This window comes from Alexandromys fortis, unplaced genomic scaffold, assembly GCF_014885135.2.
Source record: "Alexandromys fortis isolate MF-2015 unplaced genomic scaffold, M_Fortis_MF-2015_v1.1 scaffold_179, whole genome shotgun sequence".
Taxonomy (NCBI): domain Eukaryota; kingdom Metazoa; phylum Chordata; class Mammalia; order Rodentia; family Cricetidae; genus Alexandromys; species Alexandromys fortis.
Window position 1 is genome coordinate 400,545 of NW_026068062.1, and position 17,304 is coordinate 417,848.

Here is a 17,304-nt window from a genome sequence, read left to right on the forward strand (position 1 = left end):
AATATTAATGTTATTCTTTTTACTGATTCTTTTTAAATAATCCTATTTCATATACAGTTCTGATGAATAAAATAGACTCCACAGATGACATTTTAGAAGATCATAATATAACATCATTGCCAATAGGAGATTGGCATTGATCCAATTTACTAAAATTGCATTCAAGATTTGTGTTTTCCAACTCTGAGATTCCATATTACACCTGCAAGAATGGTGAAGATCAAAAAACACTGATGAAAACTTATGCTAAAGAGGATGTGGGGTAAAGGGAACATTCCTCCATTGATGGTGGGAATGCAAACTGGTATAGCTGCTTTGGATGTCAGTATGGAAATTTCTCAGAAAGTTAGGAAACAACCTTCCTCAAGACCCAGCAAGACCACTTTTGGGTATATACCCAAAAGATGCTCAATTGTACCAAAAACACATGTGCTCAACCATGTTCTTAGCAGCATTATTTGTCATAGTCAGAACCTGGAAACAACCTAAATGCCCCTCAACTGAAGAATATATATGGAAAATGTGGTACATTTACACAGGGAGTACTACACCACAGGAAAAAAAAATGGCATTTTGAAATTTGTGGGCAACTGGATGAATCTAGAAAAAAATCATATTGAGTGGGGTAACACAGACCCAGAAAGACAAATATCATATGTATTCACTAATAAGTGGCTTTTAAACATAAAGCAAAGAAAAACCAGTTTACAATTCACAATCCCAGAGAACCAATACAACAAAGAAGTCCTTAAGAGAGACATACATGGATCCAATATATGGGAAGTAGAAAAAGACAAGATCTCCTGAGTAAATCGGGATTATGGAGACCATGGGAGAGAGTAAAAGGGAAGGGGAACAGAGAAAATAGAGAGCTAAATAAAAACAAACAAATGAAAGATTTGTGTTTTCCTTTCATTCTGTATGTCTCTACATGTATGCATATATGCATGTGTGTGTCTGTATGTTTAATGCTATAAACTTTTTTTTTTACCATCTATAGCTATTCCTAGGCAAAACACAATCAAGTTCATGACAACTCATATATCATATATACATTACCCAGTATAATCTCATGGACCTCCATCCCAGCCCATCCCAGCCCAGCCCAGCCCAAATTTGCCCATATGCCTTGGGACATGTCTTCCATCTTAAAAAATTGTCATCAGAGAATTTCTGTTATACAAATGTAATCATTTTGTAGATAATCTTTAAAAATTGTTCTAAATTATCTACATAGTTCTTTTGAGATATGTCCACATAAGTTCAGTACTTCATTCCTTTTATTGCTGGGAACTTCAGTACAGGTCGGCTTCACTGTATGCATGATTATTACCTCATGAGAACATCTAAGTCATTCCCATTTTGGAGCCTTTCAGTGTAAGCCACTCTGGATTTCCATTTTTATATAGATATAAGTTTGATTTGTCTGGTACAAGTTCTCAAAAGTTCCTTTTTATCTCTGAAACATTTCCTCCACTAGACTTAACTTATGTCAAGGTATAACAACACAAAAATCAGAAAATTAGAATAAACACAATGTTTGTGTACAGTTTCATATTATTATACTGCATGCATATTTATATATCTATAACTATGGAAGCCCTTGTAATCAAACCCACACCTCTAATTTGCTTTTAGTAGCTACTAGTAAACATTATTTTGTTTTCCATTTCTGCATTCCAAGAATATTATGCAATGAAATTCACAGTACCTTATGGAATTCACACAGCAAAATAGCTGCATAGTCCTCCATATTTTTGCATGCATCAAGAGTTCAGTCTTTTATATTTTTTAATATTTAACCATGCAGATGTTTTAGGATTTGTTATCATCCAGTTTTGCTACACACACTTTACTTTCCAGTGGAAAAGACTCAGGAGTACTGTTCTGGGCCATATGGTTAAGTTTTACTCTTTTAAAACAAAAATATATTTTTGTGTTTTCATGATTGTAAACAAATCTGGAAATATTTTATATTTTAATGTACAAACTTAATTATAAAATTATGCTGCCAGGTACAATTAATTTTTAGTCTTCAGTTCATTCTCCTTCATTTATCATCTATTTTATCTCAATCTTTTTGTTTTATCATTGTGAGATATTTGCATTCTGGTTTATTGTGGTGTATGTCTCAGGTGGGTGTTAGCTTTTTCTTACAGATACACTTACAAAATATGTGTTAAATACATTAAACACTCACCATCAGTAAATTAATTGCTATTCATCTTAATTGTTTCTCATTTAGAAAATCCAGGAGGAGAGCTGAATTTTTATTGATTTTTTTTTATCGTGATTTCAATTTAGTTCCATAGTTTTGACTTTTATTTCTAGGAATTGCTAATATACATATTCGGTTTATCATTTGTACATATATATCATATGCATGTATACATTTTCCAAAATCTATTCTAATATAATTTATTTGTTTTGTTCATGGTTAAAATGGAGTGTTTGAGGATATTCAATACAAAAATAAGAGTAAGAATGGTATTATTGGTATTATAGTTTTATTCTGCTGTCTTTTTAAAAACTTTATTTTTTTCATGTGTCTCTATGTATTCTATGGCTAGCTTAACCCCCAAAATAGCCACAGAAAATTGTATTAATTAAATTACTGCCTGGCCCATTATCTCCAGCCTCTTCTTGGTCAATTCTCATATCCTGATCTAACCCATTTCTACCAATCTGTGTAACACCACGAGGTTGTGGCTTACTGGGAAAGATTCTAACCAGTGTAAGTCTCAGACAGGAGCTTCATGGTATTTACCACACTGACCTTCTTCCCAGGATTCAGTTCGGTCTACCCTACCTATCTAAGTTCTGCCCTATCAAAAGGCCAAGGCAGTTTCCTTATCCAACCAATGAAAGCAATACATAAACAGAAGAACCTCCTAGACAAGTAGAGTATAGTTTTTATCTTATAATATATCAATTTTGAAATAATGTTCCCTGTAGGAGGAGGCCACCCAGAACCAAAATAATCACACAGAAATTGTATTAATTAAAACACTGTTTGGCTCACTAGCTCTAGCTTCTTATTGGCTAACTCTTACATTTATTTAACCCATTTCTATTTGTATATCACAGTGTGGCAGAGGCTTAAGGGGAAAATTCGGCATGTCTGACTCTAGCAGCTCCATGGAGTCTCTCTGATTCCACCCTCTTTCTCCCAGCATTCAGTCCAGTCCTCCCCGCCTAAGTTCTGCCTTATCAACAGGCCTAGGCAGTTTCTTTATTCATTAATGGTAATCACAGCATACAGTACTCCCACATCAGTACCCTTTAAGTGTCACTGGAGGGATTGGAGGCTTGACAAACTCATTTTGGTTAATTCTAAGGTATCTCTTTGTGTGTCCACTTGGTTTAAGTTGGTGCAGGCTAAATGGTTGCTGGTTTTTATTCTGCTTTGCTCTAGCTGAATTATTTTCAGCATGTTCTTTCCTTTATGGTAAACCTCTAAACACACTACTTTCCTCTACCTCAGACACTGAGTTTTGATGAAGCTTCCCTTTGCCATGCCATAACCTTTCAAGACTCTTCCTGATTATTTCTTGGGGGTTCAAGGATGCTCTGCCCTTTAAACCTTGAAGATGATATCTCTCTTTTTGCGAACTGACTAACTGTACTCTACCGTTTTATTTTCCCACACAGTCACTGTCTATCATCTATGTATCTATCTATTTATCATCTACTTATCTATATATTTATTTTCAGTGAGGGTTTTTTCCTTTTCATAACTACCAACTGGACTCTGTAGCATTTATTATTTCCTAATCATACTTACAAGATTATAGATTTTTTTGTGTGTGTTCTGAAGAGAGGTGTGGTGCCAGAAAATATGATGAGCATGATGAGAAATATTACAGCTTTCAGAAATCTTCAGCATCCCCCAAAACAGTTGTGAGAGTCCGAACTCTTCGTTTTTCACATCACTATTGTGACTACATAAGAACATTAAAATCCAAAGCAAGCCTGAATGTTATAAAGACAAAATACCTATGACTTTAAAGAGAAGTGTGAGTATATAATATATGACACTTTTGTATTTGAATATTTATTCTCACTCTGTATGAACTCTCAACATTCTCTGTATTTTCCAGAAACTGTCAGAGAGAGTAAAGACAGAGGAAGAATGAAAAGCATCAAAATATTTTCAGATTGTGGAAATGTATGATCCTTCTTAAAATATATTGCAAATGGACATTTCAGAGATCAGCTCCCAGTCATTCTATATAAAATGGATAACAAGTAAAATGCTGAGGCTGCATACTAGATGAGTAGCCAAGCCCAGCTCTTTTCTTACTTCTTTCTCACTGCAGAGACCCTGAGGCCATGTCTGATGGGACCCTAATTCTGAAGGCCACAACTTCAGAATTACAGAGTCACAACTGTAGTGACTCACAGTCTATCTAATACCTGCTTTGTTTTAAAATGAAGCTTGCTATGTCATTATTTTATCTTTGTATTGAAAAATACTTTTAATATCTTAATTCTTATTTCCCACATTTACAAACTATGGTTATATTTATGACATCATAATGATTTTAGTTTCAGAAAGCTATTTTATTTAGGATAATTTTATTATCACACTGTTGAGAACTTATAAAGAACCTTATAAAAACTTTTTAACAAAAATTTAAAACAATCATAAGAAATAACATTAGCATTCTAGAATTGTGATTTGCAATTAGAGGATGTGAAGGAATTAAAAATAAGTATGTATTCAATGTCCACTGTAAGCCCTTAGCCAGGACCTCACTACCTTGACTGGCCCTTATGCTCAGCTTTCCTTGGCTAAATTACAATCCTCATATTCTTATATCTAAATGGAGTTTGTAGAAAAGATCTTCACAGCCACCCCATCCCAATCATCAGTAAGTTCTTTTTTATTTCTTGTTTTTATAGAGAAGGTTAAGTCCCTGGAAATTTTGAGATGTGTATTATGTTTTTCAAATCAAAAATTAAGAGAAAGAACATGAGTTGAAACTTTTACTGAAAGCGAGATGTGTTTTGCTATGCCTAAGTGTTTCATTCCAGTGGAGAGGATAATGCTGGAGCATAGGATCCAAAAGGACTTTAGGAAAAATTGGGAAGATTCTTCCAACTTTTAGGTGTCTTGGCTTCTTGGCTCAACTGCACTGTTTCCATGAAGTGGCATGACCCTTAACAGACATGAGTATTTGTAACATGAGGGCCAGCTTGTTGGGGTTTCTGTCCCGCCTGGTTCCCCAGCCATTTAGTCCCAGAGATAATCACACAGAAGTCTCCATAAGATATAAACTGATTGGCCCATTAGCTCAGGCTTCATATTAGCTCTTATAACTTATGTTAGCTCATTATTCTAGTCTATGTTAGGCACATGACTCAGTATCTTTTTTAGCAGGGCAGGTCACATCCTGCTTCTTTGGTGATCTGGGCAGGATTGGAGGAATGGGCTTCCTCCTGATCAGAATTCTCCTGTTCTCATCGCCCCACCTCTACTTCCTGTCAAATAAACACTAAAATCATGTTTTATGATTGTATGATCCTAGAATAAACTAGTGAACAAGAATGGAAAGTCCAGAAGAGACTCATGATCCTTTAAAGAGTTAGCTCCAAATAGATTATGAAAAGCTATTGAATTTCCATTCAAAATATTTAGGTCTATAATCCTTATAAATTTACAATCTTACATTCTAATATGATAGAAGAGAAATATAAACCATTTTTCACAGGCAGTTCCTGTATTTACTGTAATTTTTTGTCACTGGGAGGTCTTTAAGACATTGATAATTTTGATGCTGTAGAAGTTGATTTGATTCCTCCCCTTCAGTTACTATAGGACTTTATGACTTTAGTAGTAATTTCTGGGTAACTATTTATGTTTTTTTTTTCAGTCTGATAATTCTGGAATGTATCCTACTAACTGTATATTAAAATACAGTGACAAAATATATTAATTCATCTCTATTTTTTAACATTTTTGTCTAATCTGTAAAATATTGATATTCTCAAATTTGTTTTTTTGTTTCTTTTGCTAAAGCTTGATATTGCATTTTAATGTCTAAATGATAATGATAATTGATGGTTCTCTTTGATATAACATCTTATTCATTGAAATATTAAGATATCATATTTTTTAAATCTTAGTTGTAATATTAATATGGAATGTTCTCTAACCATACATACAAAAATGAACAAAAATCAGTTCTTTACTATGTTTGAAAAATTGCACATAGAATATTATTAATATATAATGGATTCTCTCTCTTCACAGTATTATTATTCTTTTATACATTACACTACAATACATGCATATCTACTTCTACCTTATCTTATTAACTGAGGCTTTTGTTTCAGCTAATCTACTGTTTTAAACTTAATATCTTTTTGCATTATAGGGAATCTTTATTATTATATAGCCCATGTTCAATAGTTTTTTTTCAAAATTTGATCTATGTACGTAAGATTATGAAAATAGTCAGGTTTTACATGTTTTTTTTCTTTTCTTCACCAACACTTGATGATAGATAATAAATGCAGACATTCATATATGGTAGGTAAGCACTCTACCCCTGAGCTATATCTACTATATCTCCAACTTTTCTGTACTTCTTTCTCAAACTTGTCCACATTTTTCTTTATGGATATATATTTTCATTCTCCTCACCTTTACAGTTAAACTCTTGGCTCTTCCAAGGCAATCAAATCCTCCCCATCCTCCCAACCACTCACCGTGAGTCATCAGTCACTCGCGTTCTGTTTGCTGAACCTCTTCTCACAGAACAGACCAGCAAGCTATCTTTATGACTATTAAACTAATACTTTAAGTTGTTTTATTATTCAGTAAGCATTTAAGAGAAAATTAAAAAGAAACTATTTTAAGTTAGCTTGAAAAGGAAATTGATTTGTTAATAAGAAGCACAAAGGGACACTGGCCTTTGGTCAAAGACAGTGCCCTTGTGAATCCTTTAGCTATGACTTTGCTTGTTAACTCTTAGGACTATAATGACTTTCACAAGTACCAATCCCCTAGACTTGTCTTACACATGTTGAGCAAACTAAACTGCTTTTCCTTACTACTGGGGATTGTCTTTAGAGTAATGCTGCATTCAAGCCAATCCATAAAAAAGGAAGTTATCATTTGCCTCAAACAAACCGAGAACTATAAAAGAACTTATTTGATGAAAATCAGAACAGTTTCCAGACATTTTTCATACTTTCATACTTTGAAAAATTCTTGATTTAAAAAAATTAAGTGAGAACTTTTTTACATTTGAAATATTGGTATTTTTAATAAAATAAATTAATGCATTTTCGCTGGGATAATAGAACAGATAGATGAAGTAGAATAGAATATTATGCAGTAGCCAACTTTATTCAGAGCATTAAACAATTTATACCCTGTGGGTTAAGAAGAGTCATATAGTTATACTATACAATCACAAGGACAGGACAAGTCATGTACATGCCAGGCAAGGTGCACAGGATGGACAAGTCTTTGCACATAGTGAATAAGTCACACATGGCATAAACATGTTTTTTTCCATAAAGGCGTATAAACAAATGACAATAGCCAGTCGTAAAGGATAATCTTAATGACACTCGCTCCTATCCACTACACTTGGGAGGCATGAAAAGATATTCCAAGAAAAATTCCTCTTTTTCTTTTCTTTTTTTGAAGAAAAAATAGAGGTTGTTTTCTTGGGGTTTAGCATAATATATTTGTTTGTTCTGTTTTTTTCAAGACAGGGTTTTCTATAGATAATAGCCCTGGTTGTCCTGGAACTAGCTCTTTTACACCAGGCTGGCCACAAACTCAGAAAGATCAACCTGTCTTTGCCTCCCGAATACAGGGATTAAAGGTGTATGCCACCACCACCTGGCTCATAATAGATACTTTATATTTTAATGTAGGCGTTAATCTCTGTGGGGGGGATGAAACATTGCTCACAGTGACCAACGGTATGTTTGATTAAGCAGCCATCAATAAAGCCAAGGACACTACAGACACAAACAAACTGATTAATTAATTAATTGCAGTGATAGGAATAGAACTCCAGGATACTGAGAATGTAAACATACCATTGTCTTAGAGTTAAAACACATTCAGGAATAACTTAGAAAATAAATAAAAATGACTTTCACCTCAGTTTGCCTGTGGTTATTTGTGAGGACACTGTTTGCAATGCATTTGGTAAATGCTAGGTATTCAATATTACTAGGACAATCAGAAACCTTATTTTACAATATTTCACAATAAGCAGGGAATTATAAAAATGATTCAATAAACCATTTTAAAGATATCTTTTTTGTATTTCTATGATTACTATGTACCATTTTAAGATATCATTGAAAATGTTCAAAAGATAATGGGCTGTGATTCAGAAAAAAAATGTCACTTGATGACATGGTTCCAACTTCCTTTTTTTTAAAATATTTATTTATTTATTATGTATACAATATTCTGTTCACATGTAGGCCTGAAGGGCAGAAGAGGGCTCCAGACCTCATTACAGATAGATGGTTGTGAGCCACCATGCGGTTGCTGGGAATTGAACTCAGGACCTTTGGAAGAGCAGGCAGTGCTCTTAACCTCTGAGCCATCTCTCCAGCCCCCTCCAACTTCCTTTTTGATGATTCTTTCCTGTAATGTTTTAACATCATACTCCATCTCTAAAAATTACATTCAGATACACACACACACACACACACACACATCCACCCATTTGTGCGTTTCCATTTGCAGGCATGCACACAAAGAGACATACACACACTCATGTACATACACACTTAGGTGCATGCAATATGTTTTCACACTACATAAAGGTGTTCATTTATCTTCCTTTTTGTGTTCTTTGAATAGTTATGAGCCTTTGTGCCATTTGCTAACCTCCATATCAAAGCACTCTGCAATGCATTCATGCCAGGCAGAGGAATGTCATATTTGATTATTCCGTCAGTTGCTGGTATTTGTCATTTGCTACTGTGGAAAACAAGTAGGTACATTTTAGTTGGCTGTCTGGAAGCCAAACATAACTTCCACAATTCAGAAAATGAGAAAAATAACAGACTGGAGTTTCTGATTTAAAAAACAAATGCTATTCAAGTTTCTGTTAAACCAAAAATAATTTGGTTTATCTCAATAAACAACTAGATACACGTTAGTAGTAACTCATTGTGTTGGCTTTCCATTCTTGACCTTTCTTAGAGATTTTACTGTCATATCTATATAGATTATAAAAATGACCAATAGTTTAGCACATTCAGAATCAAATACAACTTATATAATGTTTTCCTTATAAAATAAATATCCCTAATAAAGTCAAAGAAAAATACAGATAATGAAATTAAGCAAAATAATTTTGAGTGGGTGAAGGTTAGCAACCTGGACTTTTGCAAAAAAAGACAAATTGATTTTTTTTTCCTATTCTAATATCTTTCTTATCTAGATAGCTAAGTTTACAAGGCCCACATATAACTCAACACTGGACCTTAGAGCATTCAACAAAAGAGTCTACCCATTTTATTTTCATGTGCTCCTACAAATTGTATTCAATATTCAAGAAATAACTGATAGTCGCTTCTATTTATATGTTCAGCATTTACTGATCATTTTCCATGCTTGTGTGCTGCACTGTGCTTTCAAGGTACTAAAACAACTGAATTTCCTAAGAACCTATATCTCAAACTATCGTGGTTGAGAAAGGCAAAAAGTTTGTCAATGGCATTTGGGCTTCAGTAAAATACAAAGAGAAGTGCAGGGTGACAATGTCACAGGTAAATTGGTCTGGAAGCCTGAATGAAGGTTGTATTTGAAACAAACTTTAAAGGAAAATTAAGTGTAAATCAAATTTATAGAAAAAATCAGAGAGGCATTCTATAGGGAGGAAAAATACCTCCTCTTCAGAAACAAAGCTATTATTTCCTCATCTCTAAGCAGATCAGTTCTTCAAGTCTGACACGAAGTGTATATGCTAAACAGAGATGTGGTCATTTCATATCTGCTGGAGTACTGTCAAGGTTTTAAGTGTGAGGGAAAAGCAGAAGGGCATGAACTATCAATGAGGTCAGTTTAGTAAAAAGTGTTTTTGCAAGAATGGAAGTTTAACAAATATATATTGCTTTATATATTTTACTTGAAAATGAGGAAAGGCTCTATTTTATCGTAGAAATAGTTTTTGGAGAAATATTTTTCTTCAGTTTACAGCAAACCAGCTATTTAATAATTTAATAAATATGAAGATAACATTGATCACTCAATCACAGAAGACTCTGAAAAGAAAATGCAGTGAAAATTTTGGAATATGAAGGAGATAAGAGGAGTATTTCACCTGTACTTTCCTGAGACTTTTACTAAGAGCTAAATGCAGTGAGGGAAGGTTACAATGATTTAGGATTGCCACAAAACTAGTCTTGCCTGAATCATATGATAAAGTAGTATATGACCAATGTCATACATTTTAATTATGCAATGGGAGTTTTATCTGGTGGAGTATGTTTGATGAAATTCTTTTCTTTTTCAAGTATATCTTATTTTGGATCATTTAACTTTAATGTCATTGTCTTCAGCCCAGATTTAATGAAAGCAATAAAGCTTGAATGTAATATTTTACTCAGAAGGCCTTTCTTAGGATATTCCATATAGAGGCCATTTTCCTTATTAAAAGGGAAACACTCGCACTGCCTTAGAGCTCTTAAAGTGAAGTGGAAGACACTTTTCCAGATATGAACTTCATATTGGCCTACAATTTGTTTGCCCATCTCTTCTCTCCACAAACAAAAGCATGTCTCACATATTTCACCTTTGTCCATTTTTCTTGCTATAACCAGGTACCTTTCAATTTTCACGTTCAAAATTGTCAACTTTCTTAACTTAATCTTAGACATAATGAAATATTTGAGTTTCTGCTACAGAGTTCGGAGCTTAAGTCCAGACACAAGCTAATGGCTTAAAGGAGCTTACTGAAAAAAACATTTCTTTCATGAAGAGAAAGATATAGAAAACTTTACAGAATATTTAATGTCTCTTCATCCACAAAGGAACTTAACTATTTGCACATTTGATGTAGACTAAGAAGTTTAATGTGTAAAACAAGTGACAAAAGGCAAAGGTCTACAGAACCTTAATCTGTAGTATACATCAGCTTAATAAGAAAGAAATACAATGATTCACACACAAACAGTAGCACAGAGTATAGTCCAGTCGTAAAGTACTTTTCTAGTTTGCAAGAGGTCATAGGTTCTTATGAAACAGAGTTTACAGAAAAATACTAATTCAGTAAAAAGAATGCATTAAACTAATATATGAAATATTTAAACATGCAGAGCTTACATAAGAAAGAACAAGTAAAAAAACATAGCTGCATTATTTGAAAAAAGGACAGTTAGTACTTGCTAGGGGAAGGGGTGCTACTTTATTCTCTGGTGTGACCATATACAATTTGCCCATGTTCTAGAAAATAACCTTCCATTCAGGCTTATGCAGAAATACCATTTAAACTCAGTGAGTCATACATGTTCAAAAGATTTAAAAGTAGATGATCACTTTCAGGGAAGAAGTTTAGCCTTGTGGTGATGGTGCATCTCACATCGTTTGAGTGGGTTTCCAAAGTCCCAGGCCAGAAGCTCAATTCTGGGGAGAGGGAAATCCCAATAAATCATATCCAGCATCTCACTCCCAGAAAGCAAAGGGAAACAGTAATGCTTAACGCAGGAAATAAATGTAATACTTAACATAATCATATGAGACAACATGACAATAATCTTTATCTCCATTTGGGGGCAACTGGATTAAACAGGGGAAGAACTGAAACAGGATTATGCATAAGTACGAGCTTGTTCAGACTGTGGTCTAGTTGAACTTTTTCCCATTCTTATTATAAGGGGACTCTGAGGATCATTGTTTGAAGGAGCAAGCAAATGTTGCTTGTTCCATCCTGAAATGGTTGCTCTTTCATAGTATAGCAGGCTATATTCTCGTTATGGGGCAGTTGTTCCCATATAGGGCCCCTGTTCTCATTACTGGGCAGTTGTTCTCATTTATGGGGTGTTTCTCTAATTAGAAAGAGCAATTTCATAAAGAAGTTACCAGTGTGACTGCAAGTTTCAGGTAATGACTTGAGAATTTTTTAGTATATTCCAGAGGTCAGGGGAAAAATGCTGTAAATACCTCTACAATTTTTGAAACTTTAGTTACTATCATGGTATCTTCAGCCTTGCAGGAAGGACATTATCAGTTTTTTTAATAAATATTCCTTAAATGACTAACATACCCACATGCAGAGATGAGCAGAAATCTGACTGTAATAAGGCAGATACAAAATAAATTTATAAATGCTAAAATATCTCAACAACACCAGAGGTAGTTATAATGTTTCTCCTAATTACAATATCAGGGACACTGTTTTGATTGTGTGATAAAATGCAGGATCTTTCTGTTTTATGTTCTAGTGAATGTTGTGATCTACATAAAACTAAGAAGCAGCAGCAAATCTCTCTTGTTAATCAAGCCTATTTGATGTTAAGGCAGTGTGACCAAACTCCGGAGGGAAGCATGATTTGACCTTGCTAGAATTGGCCTAATGGTAGAAAAGAACTTCATATTAAATTCCCCGAAGTCGAGAAAACCTGTCACAGATAACTTTTTATGAGGAGTTTAAAATGTCAAAGCAAAGGTTGTAGTGTCATCTACAAAGAGCAAGGGGTTTGATGGAAATCTATATTACATAGTTTCAGTACAGATTTAGGCTGCATGGAAAAGTCAGGAACTTCTCTGGGCAGGTGCCAATGCAGAAGTTTGGATCCAATTTTCCTATTGTGATATTGGTGATTGCCCCTGAATATTAAACTTTATATTTATAAAAAAATCTGCAAAGTAGCCTGGCTACTTGACTCCTATTCTGTCATCACATTGACCCATCATCCACAGTGACATCACATTAGAACTTTAGTAACTCATGTTACTTAACCCTAAAGATTTCATACTACGGGATTTTAGTTATAGCGGAGAAACTCTGTTATTTCTAGCAAAGAAAAAGAGTATCTTTTGAATACAATGAAATTGAGACATAATCCAAACAAGAATGTGTTGTTGAATTTTCTTTTACTCTAATCCCATGTTGGAATGCTAAAATGTTGATATTTGTTTGTTTGTTTTTGCCTTTGGCTTTTTGGGAGACCTGTGACCCAGCTCCCAAATAAATCACACACAGCGAGACTTACACTTTCTTATAAATGTCCGGCCTTAGTAGGCTTGTTTCTAGCCAGTTTTTCTTAAAATTTCCTACATTTTCCCTCTGCTTTTACCTTTCTCTATTTCGGTTTTCTTGCTTTCACTCTTACTCCATGACTGGTTGGGTGGTTGGGTGGCTGGTCACTGTCATTCTCCTCTCCTTGTTCTCTCTTGCTCCTTTTTCTTTTCCCAGAGTTCTCCTCCTGTTTATACTCTATACTTCCAGCCCCATCTATCCTTTCTGCTGCCTTACTATTGGCTGTTCATCTCTTTATTAGACCATCGGGTGTTTTAGATTGGCAACAAATCATAGCTCCACAGAGTTAAACAAATGCAGCATAAAAAAAGGAACACACCTTTAAATAATTTTCTACATGAATAATGAGTGATTAAGTAATTGGAAAGTTACTCTGTAGATGTGTAGTGGCCACTTTTGTTATTACTGTGATAGCAAGCCTTACTGAAAGGGAAGACTGATTTATTTTGACTTATGGTTCAGAAGATATCAATATTAATAAATCCATCCAACTGCAAGGTTACTGGACTGATCTTGCTCTTCGGTGGTGAGAATGCTGGGTAGGTGTTATAAAATGTCAACAAAGTATTAGATGTATCCGACACACTGGAAGCAAGACCATCTACAAGTCTAAAGCCCTACCTCCAGGCAATCTACCGCCTTTAGCAGAATCACACATTCTAAAGCAACTGTTCTCAAACTTCCTAATGCTGTGACCCCTTAATACACTTATTCATGTCATGGTATCCCCCAACTATAAAATTATTTTCATTGCTATTTCTTATCTATAATTTTGTTACTGCTATGTAACATAAGTTAAATATCTGTTATGCAAATGGTCTTAGGTGTGAAAGGGTCATAGGACCTCCAAAGGGGTTGTGACCCACAGACTGAGGGTTACTGTTTTAACTGTTGTACAACCTCCCCAAACATGTCACCACCTAGAGACTAAATATTTATTTATAATAAACATATAAACCTGTAGGACACACATTACATAGAAATCACGGCACAGTTATGACACCTCCCTCCTCTTTGTAGTAAATCAATCCCAATATATACATTAATCCCATTCTAGGACAAATTCATGATTCATTGCAATTCTCAATGAGTAAGGGATCTGACTTCCAGGCCACATACTTCTGAAGCAGGATCAGGAAAACGTTCACATGCTTAATATAGTTTTTCTTTTCATTGGGTTCACTTGTTTATTTTTATTTTATATTTAAGTTCTAAGAAATTTCTATCAAAAACTTTACTCATTCTAAAATGAATAATATTATGGTTAATACATAAAGCATGCTGAAATGTATTATCAAAAATGGGAAGTAGATGCTAGAGAAATGACTCAGAGGTTAAGAGCACATGCTGTTTCGGGAGACCTAAATTCAGTTTTTAGCACTCACATTAGACAGTTTACAGTTGCCTATCACTTCAGCATCAGAGGATCTGATGCCTTCTTCTGGCTTCTTTGGGCACACACACACACACACACACACACACACAATAAAAATAATAAATGAGAAAAAATATTTCCCTGATTCTTCAATATATCTTTCTTTGTTCAAGTCCTACCAGCTTCTTGGGGGACATTCAGGAAGCATTTTCCCACTACCTTTCCCGTCCTGACATGTGTGCTCATTTTCAGAGCTGGAGGCTGAGGAGTGGTGCAAACACCTTTGCATGGAATGCCTGGGGACAAGGCTGAACGACATCAGCCTAGGGGAGCCTGACCTACTGGCTGCAGGCGTGCAGCGGGAACAGAACGGTGAGTGACTGCCTACTTTTCTACTGTGTCAGGTGGACTTACATCGGAGTGGAGTTCATTGATGTCTGAGAACGTTCATGCTTTGAAGAGTTTAATGATATGACTGCTGATGATAAACAAATTCCTGTGAAAGTCACACAGGCAAAAGAATGAGCAGAACAAGCTGGAAGTGATGGGTGGGTTATAAAAAATAAATGAAGATATACAGTTTGGTGGTTATAGAGTCTGGGAAGAGATGGGGGAGGGGAGTGAATATAATCAAAACACAATATATGGGATTCTTAGAGAATTACTAAAAATATTGAAAAAAGAAAACAACTTTATCAACAGGTTGTTCAGAAATTTTTAGTGATGTAGCAACTAGAGAAAGTTCTAATATTCAATCCAAGTTCCTGGTTTCTTGTTAGTGACAAAGCCATATGCCTAAAAACTTAGGTAGGTATTATGCTGCGTACATACGGCCTTTGAATGAGTGACATTTTTATCTCCTTCTTTGATGTCTAATATACATTAAATGATTATATTAACAAATTTGGATTGTCTTTTTGTTAAATCTTTTAGAGTATTTTGGCTAGTAATATGACTTGTGGGAAGGTAGTTTATGTGTTTACCTAATACAAAACTGCTTAATTTCACGGGGGTGTCTGCAATCTCATGATAATTCAAGTTTCATAGTCTTAATTAGTACTGCTAATGAAACCAGCTTCATCTGCTAAGATACTGCCCAATGGAATATTGTAGGCTATATCTGCAATGACTTTTAATTCATCATCAGTACATTTTATGTAACTGAAAAATTATTATCACAAGTATTGTAACCTGTGTGGTGATTATTCATTTGAAAAATTCTGAGGTTAAAACTGCTTTTTCTAATATAATTAACCTACAATAATGACTTTTATCTCAATTTGATAAATAACTCATTTCGTTTTATTTCAATGTTAAGATTTATTTTATTATTGTAAGGTATAGATAGTTTTAAACATCCTTGATTAAGATTATTATATACATTGGACACTAAAATATGTATCATTTGACTAAATGACAATTTTTTTCATTTCTAGATTTGTTGCTTGTGTTAATGATAAATCTAGAATCACAAAAGTAGAAGTTTTCTATGATGTTCAATTTGTATCATAGATGAAGCTAGGTCCAGCTTTTTAAAAGAATTTGTAACATATAAATTAATAGTCCTGGTAAAAGCATGTCATGAGAGCCCTTGGTAATTATAATGTTGTTACACGTTGTTAACAAACATCATTATCTCATAGTCTATAAAAAAGACTGTGTTTTTGTAACTAAAATGAGAAACCAAATAATTTCTTTATGATTGATCAAAAATGTATATACATATAAATTTATATTTATATGTCAGATGCTGCCTTTTTTGGATAGATTTTAGAATCATCAAAAATTTTTGCAACTCTTGTTGCCTGCATTATTTGGTACTAGATTCTAAATCATATATAATTTTTCTAAATATAATGTGTTTTATTGTCAAGTGCAATTTACACTTTTTGGGACCGTTTGCAGTCCTGACCTCCAGCTGCTCTTCCCTGGTAGTGACTTTTCCTTGGCCTTCTGATTTGTGCTACTGAAAGCTGTGTCCAGCTCTGCTTCCTGAGCACGTGTTGCCTTGTCCTTGATTGAGGATCAGGAGATGAGGTTTTCACCTGCTGCCCCACCTGACTGTGTTGGGTATATAAGCCTCTGTGGAGTTATTCAATAAGGGTTTCTTTACCAGCGACTAGAGGTGTGTGTCTCTGTCTGTGCCGTCTCTGTGTGTCTTTGTGTGTTTCAGTCTCCAGCCCCTTGCCCGAGGCTCACAAATGGTCCTGTAGTTCAGGCACAGCAATACAGGAGTAGTACCGCACTGTTACGTAATATAAGCAGGCGCTACATACACTGCACCTTTCCTTCTGAGCAATATGGACTATAGGCTTGCAGACTCGACATAAAATACCAAAACTTTAATGAATTTTGTGGTGATCTACACTATTCTTTAATGAAGGAAAGATGAACTACTTTGTTTTTGACTGCTTCAATATTTTTTTTTTTGCTTTCAAATTGCTATTCCTCTACTATTATCCTAACTCTTCATAGAATTTGATCTTATTTACTTCTAGGCTAGCTAAGAATAGATATTTATGGAAATAATTTTAAAGGTGAAAGAAAATATGGGTGCTAGATAAAAGTGGTTGTTAAATTCTTTACTGTGATTATCTTATCTCTTGCTGTCAACTGCTTTCACGGTGACTCAAATACACCTCTCTCTCTCTCTCTCTCTCTCTCTCTCTCTCTCTCTCT

At 34.5% G+C, this 17,304-nt stretch overlaps 1 protein-coding gene across 1 annotated transcript in view; it reads left to right on the forward strand.

The window, feature by feature from the left end:
- Dok6 (docking protein 6) overlaps positions 1–17,304 on the forward strand; it is a 300,071-nt gene that overhangs the window by 157,201 nt on the left and 125,566 nt on the right. The window contains exon 4 of the mRNA XM_050120300.1: positions 14,878–14,997. Coding sequence (XP_049976257.1) covers positions 14,878–14,997 — 120 coding nt within the window. The remainder of the gene's footprint in view (positions 1–14,877; positions 14,998–17,304) is intronic.